This window comes from Oncorhynchus clarkii, chromosome 28, assembly GCF_045791955.1.
Source record: "Oncorhynchus clarkii lewisi isolate Uvic-CL-2024 chromosome 28, UVic_Ocla_1.0, whole genome shotgun sequence".
In the NCBI taxonomy this organism is placed as follows: Eukaryota; Metazoa; Chordata; class Actinopteri; order Salmoniformes; family Salmonidae; genus Oncorhynchus; species Oncorhynchus clarkii.
In genome coordinates, this window is record NC_092174.1 from 12799145 (window position 1) to 12824947 (window position 25803).

A 25803-nucleotide genomic window follows, 5' to 3' on the forward strand; every position below is an offset into this window, starting at 1 on the left:
GATCTCTCTCTCTCTCTCTCTCGGGATCTCTCTCTCTCTCTCTCTCGGGATCTCTCTCTCTCTCTCTCGGGATCTCTCTCTCTCTCTCGGGATCTCTCTCTCTCTCTCTCGGGATCTCTCTCTCTCTCTCTCGGGATCTCTCTCTCTCTCTCTCGGGATCTCTCTCTCTCTCTCTCGGGATCTCTCTCTCTCTCTCTCGGGATCTCTCTCTCTCTCTCTCGGGATCTCTCTCTCTCGGGATCTCTCTCTCTCTCTCTCGGGATCTCTCTCTCGGGATCTCTCTCTCTCTCTCTCTGGATCTCTCTCTCTCTCTCTCTCTCTCTCGGGATCTCTCTCTCTCTCTCTCGGGATCTCTCTCTCTCTCTCTCTCGGGATCTCTCTCTCTCTCTCTCTCGGGATCTTTCTCTCTCTCTCTCTCGGGATCTCTCTCTCTCTCTCTCGGGATCTCTCTCTCGGGATCTCTCTCTCGGGATCTCTCTCTCGGGATCTCTCTCTCGGGATCTCTCTCTCGGGATCTCTGTCTCGGGATCTCTGTCTCGGGATCTCTGTCTCGGGATCTCTCTCTCTCTCTCTCTCTCTCTTGGGATCTCTGCAATAACGAATTTACATAGCCACATAAATCTTGTATAATGTATTATTATATACTGTATGTTTGTCATGTTGTCCCTGTGTCTCCTGTCTCTCTGTGCCAGTTCGTCTTGTATGCCGTTGAAGTCAACTAGCGTTTTTCCTGTCCTCCTGCTTCTATTCTCTTTTGCTAGTCCTCCTGGTTTTGACCCTTGCCTGTTTTCTGGACTCCGTACCCGCCTGCCTGACCATTCTGCCTACCCTGACCTCGAGCCTGCCTGACTATTCTGCCTGCCCTGACCTCGAGCCTGCCTGACTATTCTGCCTGCCTGCCACTCTGTACCTCCTGGACTCAACTGGTTTTGACCTTTTGCCTGTCCACGACCACTCTTGCTTACCCTTTTGGATTGTTTAATAAAAACCAAGACTCAAACCATCTGCCTCCCGTGTCTGCATCTGGGTCTCGCCTTGTGCCCTTAAAGTAAGAGGCCTCCATTTTTTTTAAATGAACTAGATCTTTATATATACACCACTTGGATCCTGTTTCAGCAATAATGAAATCAGACCTTCTTGTTGAGTGTCTGATAATCTACAGTTTATATAGGAGTGGTTAAAACATGATAATAATTGTCCTCTGAGCATATCAAAAAAGTTTTGTGTACTTCCACTGGTATACCATCCAACCCTGGAGTTTCCCCAGCCTTAAAGATTTTAATTGCATCAAGAAGTTCCTCCTCTGTAATTTGTAAATGAGTCTTTCTGTACAGATGTTCATTTTACATTATTAATAGGAAAAATCATCCGTACAATTAGCTTCGGTTAGTGGAGATGGAGGAGACAAACGAAAACATTCTTAAAGTACTTTACTTCCTCTTTCATAATATCATTTGGTGAGTCATGCGTGACTTTATCATTTGTAACAGGTTTCAATAAAAAAAAAATGGTAGCATTTCTATGTTGAAGATTGAAAAATTATTTGGTGCATTTCTCCCTGTATTCTATCCAGTTCACTTTATTTGTATAATATATTACACTGGATCTTTCTAGAATAAGTTCCTCCATTGTTTTTGTTTTTCCTCTAACTTATTCTGTGCCTCTATGGTAGAGTTTCTATTACCATCTAACTGTACTGTTTGTCCTTCAATTTCCTTTGTTAATATGGACTCTTTTGATCTAAATTGCTTTTGTTTTATAGATGAATACTGAATTGCATGGCCTCTAAAGGAACACGTAAAAGTGTCCCATACAATAAGGGGATCTGCTGTACCTATGTTATGTCAGAAAAATTCAGTAATAAATTATTCTGTCCTAGTTCTAAACAATGTATCATCCAGTAGGCTTTGATTAAATGTACAATATCCTCGCCCTCGTGGAAATTCTGTAAAAGTAATATATATGCCAATTATGTGATGATCCGACCACATTCTGTCCCCTATCAACACTTTTTTTTTTACCTGCACCTGTGAGAATGACATAAGAAAGTAGTCAAGGCGACTAGCTTGATTAAGCCTCCGCCATGTATATCTCACTAGGTCAGGGTATTTAAGTCTACATATATCCACTAATTCCAATATATCCATGGCATTCATGATTTCCTTAAGTACCTGAGGGTGATAGTTTGTAGTGTGATTTCCTTTACGGCCCATAGAGGTATTTAAAACCGGAATATCAACACTTAGTATTTTCTTAAATTAACAAAAATGAACTACAGTAACTGTTGGCATTTCATTTTCCCGCTGTACCGAAACTGAACTATGACCCCAGAACCGGAATACTTACCCAACCTGGGTTTTTGGTGGCAATCAGCTTTGAAATCAGCATATTTTGTTTTATGGTTAGTATATTATCCCAAACAAAGTACTCGGGTGGTGAATTGATGTTAGCTTTAGCTATCAAGGAAAGTGAACCTACAAAGCTGGAAGCTACCAGAATCTTCTTGCAATGTACTTACTATAACTGATATGTGGTTGTCCCAACTAGCTACATTATCTTAAGACGAATGCACTAACTGTAAGTCGCTCTGGATAAGAGCATCTGCTAAATGACTCAAATGTCAAATGTAATGAGACGATAACTGACTAAATACACCCAGAAAAAAACTATAACTAAACAACAATTATGTTTCATTTCAGTTGACGTAAAAACGATGAGACAAAAATGACCTGTGACTAAAATCGGACTACTAAATGGATTGGACAAGAGTTTTTGGAGAGATTGAAAGCTTTTTTTTGTGGTAAGCACAGTTCATATTAGCAGCACAGATGTGCAGTATAGTTCTGTTCAGTAGTAGGAAGGACACATCACACCTGGCAAACACAGATTGCATCAGCTGGTGAGCTGCGGGGGAGCAAGCGATAAGTATGGGCAGACAGGCTTCGGCTCTGCCTCCGATTATACACATCGCACAGGCGACTCTCTTGCTTCACCTTAGCTAACCAGGCTCCACCAGCCTTCTAGTTAGCTACTCTTTGCTTGGTTAAGAAACACAAACTGCTTTAATAAGAAAATCAAATAGCAGCATTGAGTTTAAAAGTAAATTAGCAGTCTAGCTATGTTTTTCTCTCCCTAGAGTAGGCTATAGAACCTGACCTGATCGTGAACCTTTTTTTTTCAGCTACACCTTGTTTAGTCACTTCATTAGCTAGTTATAGCTAACAGCCTGGGGCACATTCAGCAGGACACAACGTTTTGGTATGTTCAGATAGAAATGTCATGTAGAACCAACATGCCTCTCTGACATGTTGAAGAAGGAACAACTTAGTCTCCAGTCATGGAACTTCCATCGGTAACATTGGAGAAAATGTTTCAACTGAACATGACCCTGGGGATATTACCAGTAGCCTACAGTATATGGTGGTGCAGAAAGAAAGGAAGGATAACAAACATTTGACTAAATTCCTCCTGCAACTACCTGACTAGTTAAATCACTTTTTTTGGGGGGGGGGGGGGGGGTGTTAATGTGGACCTAGTGACTCGGACTTCAGCCATAGAGACTTGGGATTTTACCATTGATGACTTGGACCTCGAGGTTTGACATACTACTTTGCGGCACCATCTGGTCTCTCTCTCTCTCGGGATCTCTCTTTCTCTCTCTCTCTCGGGATCTCTCTCGGGATCTCTCTCTCTCTCTCGGGATCTCTCTCGGGATCTCTCTCTCTCTCTCGGGATCTCTCTCTCTCTCTCGGGATCTCTCTCTCTCTCTCTCGGGATCTCTCTCTCTCTCTCTCGGGATCTCTCTCTCTCGGGATCTCTCTCTCTCTCTCTCGGGATCTCTCTCTCTCTCTCTCGGGATCTCTCTCTCTCTCGGGATCTCTCTCTCTCTCGGGATCTCTCTCTCTCGGGATCTCTCTCTCTCGGGATCTCTCTCTCTCGGGATCTCTCTCTCTCTCTCTCGGGATCTCTCTCTCTCTCTCGGGATCTCTCTCTCTCTCTCTCTCTCGGGATCTCTCTCTCTCTCTCTCTCTCGGGATCTCTCTCTCTCGGGATCTCTCTCTCTCTCTCTCGGGATCTCTCTCTCTCTCTCTCTCTCGGGATCTCTCTCTCTCTCTCTCTCTCGGGATCTCTCTCTCTCTCTCTCTCTCGGGATCTCTCTCTCTCTCTCTCGGGATCTCTCTCTCGGGATCTCTCTCTCTCTCTCGGGATCTCTCTCTCTCTCTCTCGGGATCTCTCTCTCGGGATCTCTCTCTCTCTCTCTCTCTCTCGGGATCTCTCTCTCTCTCTCTCAGGATCTCTCTCGGGATCTCTCTCTCGGGATCTCTCTCACGGGATCTCTCTCTCGGGATCTCTCTCTCGGGATCTCTCTCTCGGGATCTCTCTCTCGGGATCTCTCTCTCGGGATCTCTCTCTCGGGATCTCTCTCTCGGGATCTCTCTCTCGGGATCTCTCTCTCGGGATCTCTCTCTCTCTTTCTCTTGGGATCTCTGCAATAACGAATTTACATAGCCACATAAATCTTGTATAATGTATTATTATATACTGTATGTTTGTCATGTTTCTGTTGTTGGAGGAAAAAACTGCAAAAAAAATTGTTGGTAGGACAAGGCTATGTATGTTTGACTATAGATTAATGAGGTCATACAAATGTCATGTGACTAAAATGTGACAAAAACGAAAGGGCATCTAGTTGACTAAAATGGCCCCCCATTTTTGTCAACTAAATCATTATTCAAATGACAAAAAAATGGAACTAAGGCTTAATTATATTATAGTCAAACTGACCAAGACTAGATTAAATTGAAAGAAGAGTGCCAAAATGAACACCGTGTCACATTATTCAAGTGTGTCAACTTCTGTGCAGTATTAGTGAGGCGGTAACATGGTGCAGCCCAGACTCACAGTGTGGCTAGCATTGACTAAGTGGAGCAGGAACGTTGTGGCTATAATAAGGGGTCGGCTGCATTGATAGACAGGCTTATGATCCATTAACTAATGATCCATTAAACAGAAATACAGAAAGTTAAAAAATAAATAGAGTACCAAACCGTTTCTCATGTTCTAGTATAAAAAAAACACTAGACTAATCTACTGAACTATACTCTACTGTACTGAACTTTAGTATACTCTGCTCTGCTGTTCTGCGCTGTGATGTCCAAACTTGTGAAACATGAGGAGAATGACATTTACAGTATGCCCATAATTATGCATTTCTGTATAGTACAGATCAAGGACCCATGATGTCATTCCGTTACCGTAATTCCGTTACTGTGTATAAATCTACTAAAATAGATTTTTTTCCAACTCAAGGTGCCATGTCATAGCTGACAACCCAATTTTCTGCAGACATCTTTTAGTCTTAGATGTTTTTGGAAAACGTGGTCGCAATAAAAACCTGAGGGAGGTTTGACCGTAATTCCGTTACCAAGGTTTGCATCTGCACAGTTCTTCCACTACATTTGTCTTTGTAAACTTTTCAAGGCGAATTGTTGAAAGTAGTCCTTGTGCATAGACTTGTATGGTTTGTTAAACTTTGAAATCAATGTTAGTTTTTTCACTTTATAATGTATGCCAAACATTGAGTCATAGCGTAAGTCTGTTAATGTTTAATTGCCCTGGGGTAAAATGCTATGCATGGACCTGTCATTGTAAATGACTGGGTTGTCATTGTAAAGCACACTGGGCCATGCGTCTGGCTTATGAACAGACAGCCCCTACTAAGGTCAATGCTCGGGCCCATCACTCATCACATCCTTTCAGCTCAGAGGAATGTTGCCATGTTGTCATTTCAGACCCTGCCCTCCCCCGCTGTCTCCTCTCAACAGCGTCACGCTGAGAGAATCACCTTCGGCAACTAAGGCAAAGAGGAAGAGAGGAAAAATGTCATGTCATAAGACAAGCGTGTTGTTTGAATTGCAGTGGCTAAGAATGGGTCAAGTAAAACTCGTGTTAAAGTGAGATGTAGTGGGGATGATTTGGGAAGAGCTGTTTAAGTGAGGTTGTTAGTAGTGACGTAGTTGTAACAACAAAAAATGTGGCTAAACTATAAACCCCAGTGGCCGATTGAGATAAGACTAACAACTACCGATATAAACGGAAACGTGACTATTTTTAGAAATGTATTGTTTGCGGTTTTTTTTGCATTTTAATCTAGGCCTATAGGGAAGACAGGCCATGTCTGCCTCCTCCTTCATGTATTGCAGCCTGCCTCAGCCTTACCACTGTCTGCCACACCACTGTCTGCCACACCACTGTCTGCCACACCACTGTCTGGCTCACTAGTACCCTCTGTAAAGCAACATTATGATGAGAACTTCGTAGTTTAGGAGCTCCCTCCTACTGGAGTCAGGCTCCATTAACATTAGCTTGTTACTTACATCCTTCTGGCTCACACTAGCCAGAGCCCTTTAACGTTACGGCAATAAAAGTATCTGCCGGCAGCTAGCGGGGGGGGGGGGGGGGGGGTTATGTAGACACAGCAGAGTGGCAGACCTTTAAGAAATTGCCTTATCTGTCCGACAACTTGCAAACCCACTCCCAGCAGCATCTCCAGTTAGGCTACTTACCGTTGAGCTGCTAAAGCCCGACTCCGAGCTGGGGTCGTTTGTTTCACATCTCACTGGCCCTCGACCTGTGCCGCGACAGGGTGGAGTTAAGGCTCTTCCAGACATGCCGTGGTAAGCGGCGAAGTTCTCATAGACTTCAATGGGGCTAGGGCTATGGGCGGCAAAACGCAAGTTCGGTACTCAAGGTGCCAAAATATGAAATTAGCTGAAGTCTTGACTAATAAACATTGTTCATCTTGTCAAACAATCAAACAATGTTTAAATGACAACATTTGAGCTGACAACAACTGGGACCACTGGACTCTACACACGGTAGGCAGATTTGTACGCGGTTCAATTGTCGTTTACCACGGCCCGTGTGTAAGCGCCTTTAACCGTTTGAGAGAGTGGGGACTGTGCTGCTAACAAGGTATATCTGTGGGGCGCTAGAAAACATAACAAACAAACAACTGTTCATGATTCCACTCGTTCACAATGAGGTGGGCGTGATTAGAACTCAGATCACGAATACAAGGATTCTGCCTCCCGAGTGGCACAGGAGTCTAACGCACTGCACTACAGACCCGGGTTCAATCCCAGGCTGTGTCGCAGCCGTCAGCGCACAATTGGCCCATCCGGGTTAGGGGAGGGTTTGGCCTGCCGGGATGTTCTTGTACCATCGCGCTCTAGCTACTCCTTGTGGCGGGCCGGGCACATGCACGCTGACTTCGGTCACCAGTTGTACGGTGTTTCCTCCGACACATTGGTGCGGCTGGCTTCCGGGTTAAGCGAGCAGTGTGTCAAGAAGTAGTGCGGCTTCGTAGGGTTGTGTTTCAGAGGGTGAATAGCTCGATGGGACAAGACTGTAACTACCAATTGGATGTAAAAAAATATATATAATTTAAGTGTTTATATATATACAGTATATATAAGGATTCTGAGCTTTGATCAACACTGGGAATGTGATAATAAGTGATTAAATGCTAAATAACAAAATAAACGGTGAGTAAATGCTATTTCACAAAAAAAAGGTGAGTAAATGGTGTTTACCCTCCACTACATCCCTGGTTGTCAGGCAAGCGTTAGTTTTGTTTTGCTTTGTGTTCGACCTCAGCTTGTCAGTGAATATTATATTTTCAGGCAAGTGACCTGATGGAAAATTGCTATTGATTAAAAAGGAGGACAAACTCACTGCTTTGGTATCTCAATGCTGAAAGCCACCCGCAAAACACACACACACACACACACACACACACACACACTTTCCTCTCCTACTCCTCAGCAATGGCTGTCACTGCTCTGAGCTGGTTCAAGCCCCTGTTACTTGGGCTTCTGCTGTTCTGCGGTTAAAGTGTTGGGCCAGTAACCGCAAGGTCGATAGTTGGAATCCCAAGCCGACAAGGGGGAAAAAAAATGTTTCGATGTGTCCATGAGCAAAACACTTAACCCTAATTGCTCCAGAGTTGCTGTTGAAAATGGCAGATCCTGGCCGTGACCCCACTCCGAGGATGTCTCGGGGAGAGTTGGGATATGGAAAAAACACATTTCCAATTCATACAGGTGTATTAAAGATGCATTATAAAGGTTTTACATCATTTCAACCAATCATTTTGAAAATAGTGCTCACGAGCCCAAACCAGTCCGCGAAAAATGTGCACATCCATTTCGTATGATGTGGTTATGTCCTGCAACAACAACAAAAAATATGCAATTCCATTTCATACAATATGTTACGAATTTGTAAGTGGTTAAGATCCCATTCAATCGCTTTAACACACATTTGTGAAATAAGACAAATTAGCACCCACCAAATTATAATTCTTACTAAACCTTGAGTGGAGGCTTGTGCTCGGCTGTTTAAGCCAAAACCAAAGAGGAGAAACACAAAAAAAAAACTTTCTGCTAACGAAAGGCAAAAGAAAAAGGAAATGGAAAACAGGAAAACTGTTGAATTTGAGCTTAAATCTTTTATATGAGATGACAGTACAGGATGTGACCTTTTATTTGAAGGTATTTTCATGCATTCGGAAAGTATTCAAACCCCTTGACTTTTTTCTAATTATGTTACGTTACAGCCTTATTCTAAAATTGATTAAATCGGGGGGATTTTCTCATCAATTTATACACAATACCCCACAATAAAGCAAAAACAGGATTTTAGAATTTTTTTAATAATTCATAAAAAATGAATTAAAGGTCACATTTACATATGTATTCAGACCCTTTACTCAGTACTTTGTTGAAGCACCTTTGCCAGTGATTACAGCCTTGAGTCTTCTTGGGTATGAAGCTACAAGCTTGGCACACCTGTATTTGGGGAGTTTCTCCCATTCTTCTCTGCAGATCCTCTCAAGCTCTGTCAGGTTTGATGGGGAGCATCACCGCACATCTATTTTCAGGTCTCCAGATATGTTCAATTGGGTTCAAGTCCGGACTCCAGCTGGGCCACTCAAGGACATTCTGAGACTTGTACGTTGTCTTGGCTATGTGCTTAGGGTCATTGTCCTGTTGGAAGGTGAACCATCACCCCAGTCTGTTCTGAGCACTCGGGAGCAGGTTTTCATCAAGAATCTCTCTGTGCTTTGCTCCGTTCATCTTTTCCTCGATCCTGACGAGTCTCCCAGTCCCTGCAGCTGAAAAACATCCCCACGGCATGATGCTGCCACCACCATGCTTCACCGTAGGTATGGAATCAGGTGTGTGCCAGACGTGACAATTGGCATTCAGGACAAAGAGTTCAATCTTGGTTTCATCAGACCAGAGAATCTTGTTTCTCATTGTCTGAGAGTGTTTTAGGTGCCTTTTGGCAAACTCCAAGTGGGCTGTCATGTGCCTTTTACTGAGGAGTGTCTTTCATCTGGCTACTTTACCATAAAGGCCTGATTGGTGGAGTGCTGCAAAGATGGTTGTCCTTCTGGAAGGTTCTCCCATCTCCCCAGAGGAACTCTGGAGCTCTGTCAAGATGACCATCGGGTTCTTGGTCACGTCGCTGACAAAGGCGCTTCTCCCCCGATTGCTCAGTTTGGCCAGGGGGCTAGCTCTAGGAAGAGTCTTGGTTCCAACCTTCTTCCATTCAAGAATTGTTTTAATATTTTTATTTCACCTTTATTTAACCAGGTAGGCTAGTTGAGAACAAGTTCTCATTTACAATTGCGACCTGGCCAAGATAAAGCAAAGCAGTTCGACACATACAACGACACAGAGTTACACATGGAGTAAAACAAACATACAGTCAATAATACAGTATAAACAAGTCTAAATACGATGTGAGCAAATGAGGTGAGATAAGGGAGGTAAAGGCAAAAAAGGCCATGGTGGCAAAGTAAATACAATATAGCAAGTAAAACACTGGAATGGTAGATTTGCAATGGAAGAATGTGCAAAGTGCAAAGTAGAAATAAAAATAATGGGGTGCAAAGGAGCAAAATAAATAAATAAATTAAATACAGTAGGGAAAGAGGTAGTTGTTTGGGCTAAATTATAGGTGGGCTATGTACAGGTGCAGTAATCTGTGAGCTGCTCTGACAGTTGGTGCTTAAAGCTAGTGAGGGAGATAAGTGTTTCCAGTTTCAGAGATTTTTGTAGTTCGTTCCAGTCATTGGCAGCAGAGAACTGGAAGGAGAGGCGGCCAAAGAAATAATTGGTTTTGGGGGTGACTAGAGAGATATACCTGCTGGAGCGTGTGCTACAGGTGGGAGATGCTATGGTGACCAGCGAGCTGAGATAAGGGGGGACTTTACCTAGCAGGGTCTTGTAGATGACATGGAGCCAGTGGGTTTGGCGACGAGTATGAAGCGAGGGCCAGCCAACGAGAGCGTACAGGTCGCAATGGTGGGTAGTATATGGGGCTTTGGTGACAAAACGGATTGCACTGTGATAGACTGCATCCAATTTGTTGAGTAGGGTATTGGAGGCTATTTTGTAAATGACATCGCCGAAGTCGAGGATCGGTAGGATGGTCAGTTTTACAAGGGTATGTTTGGCAGCATGAGTGAAGGATGCTTTGTTGCGAAATAGGAAGCCAATTCTAGATTTAACTTTGGATTGGAGATGTTTGATATGGGTCTGGAAGTAGAGTTTACAGTCTAACCAGACACCTAAGTATTTGTAGTTGTCCACATATTCTAAGTCAGAGCCGTCCAGAGTAGTGATGTTGGACAGGCGGGTAGGTGCAGGTAGCGATCGGTTGAAGAGCATGCATTTAGTTTTACTTGTATTTAAGAGCAATTGGAGGCCACGGAAGGAGAGTTGTATGGCATTGAAGCTTGCCTGGAGGGTTGTTAACACAGTGTCCAAAGAAGGGCCAGAAGTATACAGAATGGTGTCGTCTGCGTAGAGGTGGATCAGAGACTCACCAGCAGCAAGAGCGACCTCATTGATGTATACAGAGAAGAGAGTCGGTCCAAGAATTGAACCCTGTGGCACCCCCATAGAGACTGCCAGAGGTCCGGACAGCAGACCCTCCGATTTGACACACTGAACTCTATCAGAGAAGTAGTTGGTGAACCAGGCGAGGCAATAATTTGAGAAACCAAGAATGATGGCCACTGTGTTATTGGGAACCTTCAATGCTGTATAAATGTTTTGGCACCCTTCCCCACATCTGTGCCTCATGAATGAATCATGAATAATGATGCGTCCTGACTCTCTGTGGTCACTAAAGGTCCCATGGCACTTATCATAAGAGTAGGGGTGTTAACCCCGGTGTCCTGGCTAAATTCCCAATCTGGCCCTCAAACCATCACGGTCATCCCCAGCTTCCAATTGGCTCATTCATCCCCCCTCCTCTCCCGTTGCTGGTCCCCAGGTCATTGCTATAAATGAGATCGTGTTCTCAGTCAACTTACCTGGTAAAATAAGGGATAAATAAAAACAAAAAAATGAGTGAGAAAAATATCATATGCCCCAAAAATGCCAACCTCCCGGTATTGGTAATGGTGAAGGGGGTAGCGTGTTTTAGGGGCATGAAAAGTAGCAGCAAGGTATATGGTGGGTGTAAGTGTACGTGTGTGTGTGTGTGTGTGTGTGTGTGTGGCGTCTGTACCTGTGTGTGTGTATGTGTGTTTGTGAGCGAGTTATGGGTGTGTGTGTGTGGCGTCTGTACCTGTGTGTGTGTGTGTGTGTGTGTGTGTGTGTGTGTGTGTGTGTGTGTGTGAGTTATGAGTGTGTGTGTGTGTGTGTGTGTGAGTTATGGGTGTGTGTGCGTATCAGAGGAGGCTGGTGGGAAGAGCTATAGGAGGACGGGCTCGTTGTAAAAGGCTTGAATGGAATTAATGAAACGGTATCAAACACATCAAACATATGGAAACCACGTTTGACTCCATTTGAATTCTTCCATTCCAGGCATTACAATGAGGCCGTCCTCCTATAGCTTTTCCCACCAGCCTCCTCTGGTGTGTATGTGTATATGTGTGCGTGTGTGTGGATAGAGATCTGTGAGTGTGCATATAGCCAGTACAGGTAGAATCAATAGAGATAGTCCGGATAGCCATTGATTAGCTATTCAACAGTCTAATTGCTTGAAAATCGAAGCCTGTTGTTCCAAGACATGATGCTTCGGTACCACTTGATGGAAGGTAGCACAGAGAACAGTCCGTGGCTTGGGTGGCTGAAGTCTTTGGCAATTTTCTGTGTTTTCCTTAGACACCAACTGCTATATAGATCCTGGATGGCAGAGAGCTCGGCCCCAGTGATGTACTGGCGGTGATGCAGAGGGCGTCCGCACCACCCTCTGTAGAACCTTACGGTCGAGGGCGGTGCAGTTGCTGTACCAGGTGGTGATCCAGCCCATCAAGATGCTCTCAATGGTGTAGCTGTAGAACTTCTTGAGGATCTGAGGGCCCATGGCAAATCTCTTCAGCCTCCTGAGGAAGATGTGGCGGCGCTGTTGTGCTCTCTTCACAACTGTGCGGGTGTGTGTGGACCGGCCCTACTCTACTACCGACACTACTCTACTACCGACACTACTCTACTACCGGCCCTACTCTACTACCGACCCTACTCTACTACTGGCCCTACTCTACTACTGGCCCTACTCTACTACTGGCCCTACTCTACTACTGGCCCTATTCATACTGTGACTAACACGCTACTCTCTCCCTTTCCCCATCTCAAACAAACACAGACACACACACACATTGCGCATGCACATTCACTCTCATAACAAATTACTCTCTCCAACAAAATACACAGGGGGATGGACAATGCTGGAAATAAGTCAGCCCAGTTCCTGGTGCTCGGAATGTGTCACATCATGGAAGACAGGCCGCAGGACACAAGGTAGCTGCAGCCAGTAGGACTACAGTATACCCATTGAAAAACAACAGCCCTGTCCCCACTGAAAACAGACAGTACTGTAGGAAGATTGGAGGCCATTGGGGATAAGGGTAGAGGGGTGGTGGTGCCATACACATCCACACACAGATGTTTGGTCTCGGTCGAGAAATCGCAGGTACTGTTGTTGTTGTGAGGAATTCTGCACACACACACACACACACACACACACACACACACACACACACACACACAGTGTTGAGACAAGGAAGGGACTGGAGTAGTAATGAGTACTCAGGGGGATACTATCTGCTAGCTGTACTGCCTATCTGTCATCAGCTCAGATAAGCTCAGTCCTGCATGTAGACACACCCGAACACACACACACACACACACACACACACACACACAAAACATGTCAAATGAACAGTCTCATAAGTACTAGCAAGTTTCCCACCGGGCACACCGTCATTTAAATGTGGATAATTCAGGTAATTTGGTGGAGACATTGATCATTGAGATGACAACCTATCACCCACTCAAAAAGACAGCCAAAATGTAGTTGAATTTCCAATATGTTACCACCATGCTTCGAACCATCTAAAAGCACAACCAAATTCCAATGGAAAAACTGTCTGATTGGTGTTTCCCCTATATGAAATCATGGCCGCCACTGCAACATAATAATACATATAATAATAACAACAAAACAATAAAATAACAAAACTAAATTCTGATATAAAGTATGTAGAAAAGATCATGGAGCAATACATTTGAGAACTAACAATCACCAAAATAAAAAGTAGACAGGGAGAATCATGTCATTGCATAGGGCCCCCATTCATTTTGTTATCTTTGAGTCCTTCAGATAACATAAGAACAAGACATGGCAAAATGTGTAGAATTGCAGGAAATTACAGCGGCTGACCAAAAATCATAGTGGAAACACTGTCAGATTTTTGGTTTAGCTGTCACCCAAATGTCTATCACTGCGCTTTCAACCATTTAAAAGCGCAGCGAAGTTCAAAATGGGAACACAATGTCAGATATTTTGTGTTTTTATACAACAGTTCTTGGTCTAATAGAAGAACCAAATAACCTGGATTGCAATTGAAATTACATTAAAAAGTACATGGTGCAAGTGACAAATGCCATTCGAGATTCTACGCAGATTATTACAGCAATTGTGAAGTTCTCCAAAGACCTGCGACGACCTATGCATGCTATCTTGAACATGCACGCTTTATATGATTACATAAGAAATGTATAGTAACAGAAACCTCAAAATGTGGCCATTGTTGTGTTAGTCTTTTTTTCTTTACCCCTTTTTCATGATATACAAGTTGGTAGTTAGTCTTGTCCCATCGCTGCAACCCCTGTATGGACTCGGGGGAGGGTTGAGAGCCATGCGCCCTCCGAAAACGCTACCGTGCCAAGCCACACTGCTTGCTTAACCCGGAAGCCAGCCGCACCAATGTGTCGGAGGAAACCCCATACAACTGGTGACCGTGTCAGCGTGCATGCGACCGGGCCTCCACAGGAGTCACTAGAGCACAATGACATCCTGGCCGGCCAAACCCTCCCTAACCCGGACAACGCTGGGCCAGTTGTGCACCACCTCACGGATCTCTCTCGGGTCGGCTGAGACACAGCCTGGGATCAAACCCGGGTCTGTAGGGACGCCTTAGACTACTGCGCCACTCGGGAGGCCTGTGTTACTCATGGTAATGTTGAATGTTACCATTATCTTGTATTTCGAAAGTAATATTGAATTGTGTTTGGTTGACAACGCAACCAAACATCAACATTTGAAGGAGATTTATCTTCAAACAAACACAATTCATTCAATATCACTAAATATCATTACATTTGAAATCAACCAGAGCTTGAAACCCTAAGCCCATTGTATTGTCTATTTTTTTGTTGAATTTCTGGGTTGAAATTAAACAATAGTTTTTAAGTGGAGCACTCGCAATAATCACTTTCACGATAGCACATTGATAATAGTCAGTAACAAATATCATAGCTCTTCTTGGTTAAAAACCTGGATAGGAGCCATAAGGATAGCTGTAGATAGATCAATTCTCCAGTAGCAGGTGCTGCCCAGCTTGTTTTTTTCCCCGAGAGTGGACATTACGTTGAAGACCTGACATTGTTTCAAAAGTAAAAATTCAACCTATTTTATAACAAGGTTGGTCAATGTTGAAATGTGGTTACCGTGACGACACAATCCCGGTGGTTGAAATTTCACCCTCAAAACAAAACACGATGTTGATAACTCTTTTCAAATCCAAATGTATTGTCCATGCAGATTCCACGTTACAATAAGTCAACAAATGACTTTGGAACAATGTTGGCTCAACCCGTTTCTGCCCAGTGGGTTGTCACTGTACACGTTTATGGATTGGTATGTTGTTTCTCTGGCTAACTACAAGTTATCTCCAACCCCTCTCCCCCAATGTGGAGAGACCATTTTCCACCCCATAGATTGTATGATGGGGTGGATACTAAGTGCTTTATTTTACATAAATGTAAATCACCTCATACACAGACTGCCTAGCAGTTACCTGTCCCACATATACAGGTCCAAAGGTGTATGTGTAACAAACTACAAACATGCCTGACAGCAAACTCCCATTGACGTAACCATTTCACACAGGACTCTTAGTCACGCATGTACACTTCAAGTTAGCATTGAACCCACAGGTACGGTAGGGAGACCTGCAGTAGCATTGCAATCTACACCGAACAGAAATAGAAAACGCAACACGCAGCAATTTCAACATTTTTTGGGGTGATTTACAGTTCATAAGGACATCGGGTCAATTAAAATAAATGAATTAGGCCCTCATCTATGGACGTCACATGATTGGGCAGGGGCGCAGCCATGGGTGGGCCTGGCTCCCTAGTGGTGGCTCCCTAGTGGGTGGGCCAGTCAGAATGAGTTTTTCCCCTCAAAAGGGCTTAATTACAGACAGAAATACTCCTCAGTTTCATCAGTTGTCTGGGTGGCTGGACTAAGACGATCGGGCAGGTGAAGAAGCCGGATGTGGAGGTCCTGGGCTGGCATGGTTACACGTGGTCTGCGGTTCTGAGGCCGGTTGGACGTACTGCCAAATTCTCTAAAATGGCTTATGGTGAAGACATGAAGATTCTCTGCCAACAGCTCTGGTGGACATTCCTGCAGTCAGCATGCCAATTGCACACTCCCTCAAAACTTAAGACATCTGTGGCATTGTGTTGTGTGACAAAACTACACATTTTAGAGTGGCCTTTTATTGTCCCCAGTACAAGTGTAATGATCATGCCGTTTAATCAGCTTCTTGATATGCCACATCTGTCAGGTGGATGGATTATCTTGGCAAAGGAGAAATGCTCACTAACAGGGATGTAAAAACAGATTTGTGCACAAACTTGAGAGAAATAAGATTTTGGTGAGTATGGAACATTTCTGGGATCTTTTCTTTCAGCTCATGAAACATGGGACCAACACTTTACATGTTGCATTCATATTTTTGTTTAGTTTAAATGGACTCACACATTTCACGACAGCTTGCTCAGAAATCCAATTAAAAAGGTCTGCTAACGATGTACTCTAAACGAAGAGAGGCTAATGAGTCACAAAGCTGTGATCAGGCTCATGACAGATGGATGGTTTATTAAAAGGCATTAGTTAGCACCGAGCCTGTCAAGACTACGCAGGTGTAACAGAGGTATTTGGGAGTACCACACTTGTGTGTGTTGGTCTTTCTCTCATGCTCACACACACATATATGTGCATACTCTCTCACACACACACACTCTCACGGCCCCTTTAGTTAGACTGCAGGTGTTCAATTCGGACTACTTTATCAAGCCCCTGGAGTGTCGATCTTCCTCCACTCCATAACATCCACGAATAAAGATTTATTACATTAGGACACAGGTCAAGGACCATAGAAAAATAATTTGGGTCAGGACTAAAGAGGAGATCTAAGAGAGGGGTAACACGTATGAGGAAGCCAAGCTCCAGAAACTGACAGCAACATCTGTTAAGAGACCACCACACCTTGTGGCCAATGTGCAGACTGAGACCGAGGGAAGGGCGGAGAGAGAGAGAGATGGACAGAGAGTGAGAGAGAGATGGAGAGAGAGAGAGATGGACAGAGAGGGTGAAACAAAATGATACAGACTGACGGTGAGAAAGAGAACGGGAGAAAGGACAGAGAGGGAGAGAGAGCGAAAAAAGAAAGAGACGAGGGAGAATAAAAAAAAGGGGGCAAAGAGAGAGAGAGGAGAACTGCTTTGTGGTCCGGCAGACTTCATTCTTATTAAAGCTGACGGCTCCATTCAGATGAGAAACATCTAAAATATTGAAATTGTCTGACAGAGAAGCAGCCACATTTGTCCCGATACATTTAAACCAAATCAAATGTGTCGCTGCAGGGTAGAGAGAGAGAAAAGGAGAGAGGGAGATAATGCCTTCGACTGTGAGACGCATCATGAAAATTAATACCTCCTGTCATGGGGACACACTTTCATTTTTCCACCCTGCTGCGGTCCCTGTGAACAAAGCTTCAGGTGTGTGAGCTCTCTCTCTCTCATTGTGTTTCCCAGTGGCCATAGTTGTCAATGGTCCATGAGGATTTCACTTTCTGTCAGCACTGTTACACAATGAAGCTGCCTGTTATTGGAAGGTTAAAAAAAAACAACACTAAAACACACACACACTCACAAACACACATGCCATTGACCTCTCAACCCCTGCCCTACACCCCCCATCCCCACATACACTCACAAATGCCCTCACTCGCACACACTCAAAACACACTCGCTCTCGTTCTCTATCCCACTCTTTCTCTCAGTCTCAATTACAGCACTCCAGCTGTCCGTAGGGGAGTGGAACGGCTTGCTGGGATATGTAAGTCCTCCAGAGCCCCCACTGTAATTGGGTGGACTTGTCTACTGACAACTTGCCATTGGTGAAGGATGGAGAGATTGGGAAAGTAGTGTGTGTGTGTGTGTGTCGGGGCTGCATTGTTGTGTGTGTGTGTGTGTGTGTGTGTGCGCGCGTTGATGTAAGAAATAGAGGGAGATGCGGAGTGTGCCTCTGATCAAAGTGTGTGTGAGTGTTTGTGCGAGAGTGAATGTGTATGTGTCAGAGCTCAATGCTGCATGAAAAGTTTTTCCAGCACAGATTGAGCAGTGCTGACCAAGGGGACCCACTGGGGCCATTTGACCAGCTGGACGGAGCACACATACGCACACCAGCCCAGTTTACTGACTACTCCTCTCCACCCCACGCCTCATCACGCTCAATCTAATGAGGCATGCTGGGTAATTAACGCCTAAATTAAGTGGCTCATTTGCATAGCTGTCCGGCTTAACAAAGGCCTGACGTCCCCTTTACAAAACCAGTACACCATGAAACGAAGATGTTACTCAAAGACAGGGGGTGGGGGCCGGGGGTAGAGAAAGGGTAAAGGAGAGTTAGGGATCAGTTAAGGGTGGGAAGAGATGAAGAGAGGGGGGAGAAAATGGGACAGAGAGCGAGACGGAGAGAAACAGAGGAGAAAAGAAAACATCTTACATTCACATCGGACCAGTAATCCTTTGAAATGCAAAAACATCTCAACAGAAGACACTTGAGAGAGAGAGAGAGAGAGAGAGAGAAAGAAAGAGAGAAAGAGAGAAAGAAAGAGAGAGAGAGAGGGAAAGAGAGAAAAAGAGAAAAATAGAGAGAAAGAGAGAGAAAGAGAGAGAAAGAGAGAGAGAGAGAGTTGAAAGAGCACATTTGTCCTTTCTCCATCTCGTGGCATTTTTTTCATCACATCTCTCTGCCTGCCCAAAGACGTCAGCTGAGCGAAGGAGAGAGAAAGGCAGAAGAGGAGAGAAAGAGAGAGAGAGAGAGAAGGCAGACGGAACAGTTCCCAGGCACTGCCGTGTTCTTAAGTCACCGTGTGAAAAGCCTGAGTTATGCTCCCTCGTTCCACTTCAACAATTTATGTACCACTCAGATAATGCTGCTTCTCCGGAAAAGGCACCCATAAATCTGACCCTGTCTTTCAGCGCTCTTGTCTCTCTCTCACACTCTCTCTCCCCCCTGTTTTGGTGTATGTCTGTTTTTTGTTTGTTGGAAATGCAACAAAAGATAAGGCTTTGTCAGATAATGCTGAATGATCTTTGTCTTCGGGTTGTCACACAACCCAAATGTGATCACACTCTCAGAGATATCTCACCTTCGCGCGCGCGCACACACACACACACACACACACACACTTCAGGAGTCTTTCTTTCCTTGCACCTACATTTTGATAATGTCACATTCAATGCAAGTGGGAGTGAATACCATCACTAACATAATACCAATCATCCACCTTATCACATTGACATTACTGTTGTGGCGGAGTCAAGGCACACGCGAGGATACGGCCTCTGCCAAAAAGGTCTGGACCTTTTTGACACGGGCGGTAGTTTGCTTATCTAAAAGCTGCACGGTTGCAGGTTCAAGCATCACTTTAAGTAGTTACCCAGGAAACCACTGAATTACAAATAGAGGATGAATCACTGTTTATTACAGTTTTTCCTCCTTTCTCAGCGGACCAATTGCAAGAGGAATATGCAATCTGAATCAAGAGAAGAAAAATAACAATGTTTACTTACAGATACATTTTCCAGCCCAACCCCATTGTCTCACCCTTGAGACTCAATTAAGACTCGCTGTGCACCGCGGATGCCCTTTTTAAACATGACTCTGCAGTAATTTGTTTACTTTGAAGGCGAGAATAGGACGAAGCATTATTACAGATAGCATATCTACCATACCCCTTTCATGTCTAATACTATAGCCTAGTCTACAAACGCCCCAGAGCTGGACAGTGGTGTGTGAACGGTCAATGAGGTCCCTATTCTATCCATGGCATCGCTGCCTTATTTGAAGCACGCACTAGCCAATTATTGACTATAAATTGATAGTTTAGCTTATATGCTGTTTGCCAAGCTTCTGAGGTCAATAGGGTGCAACTTCCAAGGGTTCTCGACAATATTCATTTTTTTTGCAGTCTGCGGGAACGCTTTTGTTGAATGATTCATTTCATACATGACTCTTATTTTCTAAAAATACATTGCACCGCGTGAGTTCAAACAGGAAAGAAACATCTGAAAATCGTTGTGAAGTCTACGCTTGCGTCCGCCAATGCCTCGGCATGCAGAATCACAATCTGTAAGCAACTCCCTTACCTTTTCCAGCGAGAATGCAGGACAGCCCGAAAACCACCCAAACCAGGGCAAATGGCACTCCAAGCATCTTCATGACGGGAGAACCAAGACAAGACGACCTGTCTCTCTCTCCTTCACTTGATATCCCTTACTTTCTTGCGATATCTGTTCGACAACACCTTCTCAATGCGAGGTTAGCGGGGAACTGACGCTGACTGCGAGAGAGACAGAGAGGAGTGGCAGTCCTACTAGGTGGAGCGGTGCTTTGACGTGGCTGGCTGATGTTTTGATATTGGGAGGGACCGGCACAGATTTCAGTGCGCCCCGGGACTAGAATTCCACGTCATGCAGGAAAAAATCTAACATCTAACAGCTTTTAGGCTATCATAATTTCCTCTACTTACGATGTGATGTGCTCGATTTGATTAACCTATCCATTGAACTGTGCCTATGTAATCATCACCACCGCCAGAATTTACTCACAAATATATTATTAATGGAATCGATTGCATTCTGGTGCAGCCTATAGAGAGAGTATAGGAGTCTTTGAGTTCATGTGGAGATTGGGCAAGGTGACGTGACTAAACGGCTTGGAGTGACCCTGGATTGTAAACTGTCATGGTCAACACATGTTGATACAACACGATGTGGGGAAGTCTGTCCATAATAAAGCGCTGCTCTGCCTTTTTAACAACTATCAACAAGGCAGGACCTACATGCTCCTTTGTCGCACCTGGACTACTGCTCAGTCGTGTGGTCTGGTGCCACAAAGAGGGACCTCGGGAAAATGACAATTGGCCTAGAACAGGGCAGCACAGCTGGTCCTTAAATGTACACATAGTGTGTTTTGAAAAGTGTTATGAAATGTAATGTCGTAATATTTTAAAAAGAGCTGCCTTACTGTTACTGGACCCCAGGAAGCGTAGCTGCTGCTTATGGGGATCCTTAATAAATACAAATACAGACGTTGCTTACTATATAGTTAGTAGCCTATTATAAACCAAAATGACCACAACGCGTTAATGAAATTCATATTGTTCTCTCAATCATATGAATATGACTTTTGTTGTTATGAAACCACGTAATTTGACCAGTTTCTCACAGCACGAGAATAATCCTGCAGCAACAGGAAATGTTCATTATTTACTTTTTTTGTAAATGTTGATACATTTTTTTGCTATGGCAAATCAATTCTGAAATGTTAAAGTGGAAGTTCAACTTAAGAAGTATTTTTTAAACCTCTAAATACAGTACAAGTTTGCATTTCCTGCAGCGCAGGAAAGCACAACAACTTGGTGCTCATATTGTGATTCTAAATCTGGATGTTCTCTAAAATGTCTTCGATGTTCGCTGGAAAGGCACAGCTTTGTGGAGTCCATTGTTCAATTCCAGCAAGAGACTGACAAAGGCTTAAAGCCTATTGTATGGAACATCTGCTCCCCCCTCACAGATTTAACTCCTCCAAGTAACCAGTGGCAATATGTCTGGTTTCCTCTCCCGTTATTATTTTCACAACACTCCCTGCCTCTGTTGCGTGTGGTGAGGATTATTGTGCGTGTTAAACCCCTGTGGTGTTGCCTCATGCTGTCAGGGGCCAGGGGCAGAAGGGAGAAAGTCCCTAGTGGGTCACTCAAAAAGCACAAGAAAGAGTATTTAGACACCCACCATCTCAGATTGTTCTGAAATCGTTTCTGCAGTTAGTAACAGATACATTCCTGAAACATTATTGTGTTGAAATATAATTTGATCTCAGAAATTTCATCCAAAATGGCCATTTTAATTCATAGGAATCATATACAATTCAATAACTATAGTACATAACATCATATTTGGAACAAACTTGTTTCTAACAATGAGTTAGACATGAGGAATCCAAAGGAATGTTCAAAAGCCAACCACGGATCCCCCCACACCCCACGCCAATCCCACCCTAACCACGAGTATATAGTATCAGTTCTCTGTGTCTGGCAATTAGTATGGAGCTGCAGCACTGAGTATTGTTTCTTTATCCTGTGTAATGTATTCTCAATGAATTAGGTGATGTTTTTAATCGCCCTGTTAAGAGAAATTATTCATTGAATTTGTTCAGTTTATGTCCCATCCTACATCCTGATATTACCAGGTTCTGACCACTAGATGGTGCTGGTCCTGCTATTAGGTGTTTTATTGTTTAGATTCCCCCTCCCCCCTCCTAAATGGTAAAGGCAAAGTTCACCCAAATTGTAAACATAATTAGTTTCCTTACCCTGTAAGCAGTATATTGACATGGTATGACAGCAACCCATGCTTTGGTTAAGTTGGCCACTGTTTTACATGCGTTGCACAAATCCAATGCAAGTCAATCATCCTAAAGTGTCTAAAAATGGATTGTGTAACTCAATTATCGTACTTGATGATTGAATGTGAATTGTGAAAATGCTAATATAAGTACCATTGACATTAATTGGATTTGTGCCACTCAGGCTAAAAAGTTAGCATTTGAAACAGTGGGCAGGTAAACAAAACCAAAGCATGGGTTGCTGTCATACCTTGCCCATAGACTGCATACAGGGTAAAGAAACCAATATATCATATTGTGGGAATGGGGGGGTAAAAACATCACCACATTCCCTGAGAATACATTAGAAGAAGCAATACTCAGAGCCAAAGTGCCTTACTATACTGAACAAAAATATAAACACAACATGTAAAGAGTTGGCCCCATGTTTCATGAGCTGAAATAAAAGATTCCAGAATTTTTCCAAATGCACAAAAAACATATTTCTCACAAAATTTATTACATCCTAGGTAGTAAACATTTTTCCTTTGCCAAGATAATCCATCCACCTGACAGGTGTGGTGGCATATCAAGAAGCTGATTAAACAGCATGATCATTACACAGGTGCACCTTGTGCTGGGGACAATAAAAGGCCACTCTGTGTGGCTTTTGACCACTTCTTTGGATTCCTCATGTACCGCCTGCCTGCCATGCGGTAGCGGAGAAAACAGCCCATGACTTGGGTGACTGGAGTCTCTGACAATTTTATGGGCTTTCCTCTGACCAGATCATATTGTATTTCCATAAAATGTTTCAGGAATGCTAATCTTCTGTTTTTAACTACAGAAATGATTTCAGAATATCTGAGATAGTGGGTGCCATGGCTTGCTGAACTGACATGAAACAACCCTAGTGTCGGAGACAGAAGAAAAGACCTGGGCTTCATTTCCCAGGGCCCATACTCTTCCCATACTCTTAGGAAAAAGGGTGTTTCTTCAGCTGTCCCCATAGGAGAACACTTCAAACAACTATTTTGGTTCCAGGTAGAACCTTTTTGGTTCTGTGTGTAACCCTTTTGGGGTCCTTGTAAGATTTCTTCATGGAACCAAAAAGGGTTATCCTATGGGGACAACCGAAGAACCCTTTTGGAACCCTTTTTTCTACGAGTGTACATGTGCCTAAAGTGCCTTCAGGAAGTATTCACACCACTTGACTTTTTCTAAATTATGTTGTGTTACAAAGTGGGATTAAAATGGATTTAATTGTCAGTTTTTGTCAACGATCTACACAAAATACTCTGTGAAAGTGGAAGAAAAATTCTAACATTTGTAAAAAAAAAAAAAAAGAAAACTAAAACGTTTCAATCAACTTTAACAACAATTACAGCTGTGAGTCTTTCTGGGTAAGTCTATAAGAGCTTTGCACACCTGGATTGTACAATATTTGCACATTATTCTTTTTAAAAGTCTTTAAGCTCTGTCAAGTTGGTTGTTGATCATTGCTAGACAGCCATTTTCAATTCTTGCCATAGATTTTCAAGCCGATTTAAATCAAAACGGTAACTAGGCCACTCAGGATCATTCAATGTCATCTTGGTAAGCAACACCAGTGTATATTTGGCCTTGTGTTTTAGATTATTGTCCTTGGGAAAGCAGACTGAACCAGGTTTTCCTCTAGGATTTTGCCTGTGCTTAGCTCTATTCCATTTTTTTATTATTAAAAAAACTCCCTAGTTCTTGCCAATGACAAGCATACCCATGTCATGATGCAGCCACCACTGTGCTTGAAAATATGAAGAGTGGTACTTAGTGATGTGTTGGATTTGCCCGAAAACATAATGCTTTGTACTCAGGAGATAAAGTTAATTTATTTGCCACATGTTTTGCAGTTTTACTGTAGTTCCGGAAGGCAAACCGGATTCATGTCTTGGAATATTTTTTATTCTGTACAGGTTTCCTTCTTTTACCCATCTACCAACAGCTGCCATTCTTCGTGAGGCATTGGAAATCTTCCCTGGTCTTTCAGATTAGATCTGTGTTTGACATTCACTGCTCGACTGAGGGACCTTACAGATAATTGTACGTGTGGGGTACAGAGATGAGGTAGTCATTCAAAAGTCATGTTAAACACTATTATATGCAACTCATTTTGTGACTTGTTAAGTACATTTTTACTCCTGAACTTATTTAGGCTTGCCATAACAAAGGGGTTGACTACTTATTGACTCAAGACATTTCAGCTTTTCATTTTTTATTCATTTGTAAACATTTCGAAAAGCATAATTCCCCTTTGACAATGTGGGGTATTGTGTGTAGACCAGTGACAAACATCTAAATTGGATGTAACACAACAAAATGTGTAAAAAGTCTGAAGGCACTATTTCAATCATATTGAAATAAATGTCATATTCAATCAATTGACTTCTATTTCGCGGCTAGGCTACTGTCTGTAATTTTCCCCTCAATGTGTTGCATGATGTGTGACAACATGTGCACAATTACGCGCCCAATCTGTGATTTAGTGCATTATTATTGATTAAGCATAATAAGCCAACTCGCCCTCAATAGCCTATTTGCAGCCAAGGTGGTAATATCTCTCTAAGAGCTGATCCGTCATTGATATTGTGGAGTAATTATAATGTTAAGGTACAATTTGAATGGAGGAAGCTGATCCAAGAGCAGTGCTGCTTTTCTTTCGATTCTAGTGATCCTATCAGTATCGACACATGGTCTTACGACTTAGCGAACATGATCTCTATGTCCTTGTTTGGGAAACACAATAATTTGACTCGTAAATGCATCTGTTACAATCATTGTAATGCTTAAGTTACATCGTAACTGGGAAACGAGGCCCTGGTTGCATTAGAGGCCAAACCAGAACCCAAAACTAGTGGTCAACCCCTTTACTCTTTCAGTAGACACTTGTCCCTCATATCTAGAGCACTATTCACTGTGTGAGTGTGTTCTTCAAACCAATGGATCTTATTGGACAATAAATAAATAAATAAATAACAGGGATTTAGAATGAATGTGAACAGCGAATACTAAAATATGAAAATAATACATGTCATGTCTCAAAATCGATGTCCATCTTCTCTCTATATTGTTTTATATCCTGCAGATTTGAGAAGAAAGATGACGAGTTCAACGGGAAAGTGAGACGGTCAGGCAGCCAGTAGACTTAATTCTTGCACAATACCCAGCCTAGCTGACACGAGGCAATTTTCCTGATTGGTTTACCACTTTTTCTTTCTCTGGCTTCCATTGATTTAGTCACCCTTCTGGCCATCCTACAAGGGTAAAAACGCCAATTACTTTTGAACAGATTATGATAGAGACATGAGGAATGGGACATTGGTTTCCTTAGAGGATTAGCTAGACAATTGGATTATTATTTTACACATTGGTCAACATGTGTGTTTTTGATTGGACACCTTTCATGCTGTATAGCAGAGTTAAATGACATCATTCATTTCACGTACAAAACAAATGACTCAAATTGGTTTGGCTATTTAGATCAGGACTATGATA

At 43.2% G+C, this 25803-nt stretch overlaps 1 protein-coding gene across 1 annotated transcript in view; it reads right to left on the reverse strand.

The window, feature by feature from the left end:
• LOC139387298 (calsyntenin-2-like) overlaps positions 1-20253 on the reverse strand; it is a 278601-nt gene extending 258348 nt beyond the window's left edge. Inside the window, exon 1 of the mRNA XM_071133412.1 lies at positions 20037-20253. Coding sequence (XP_070989513.1) covers positions 20037-20109 — 73 coding nt within the window. The 5' untranslated portion in view covers positions 20110-20253. The remainder of the gene's footprint in view (positions 1-20036) is intronic.
• Between the last annotated feature and the right edge of the window lie 5550 nt (positions 20254-25803).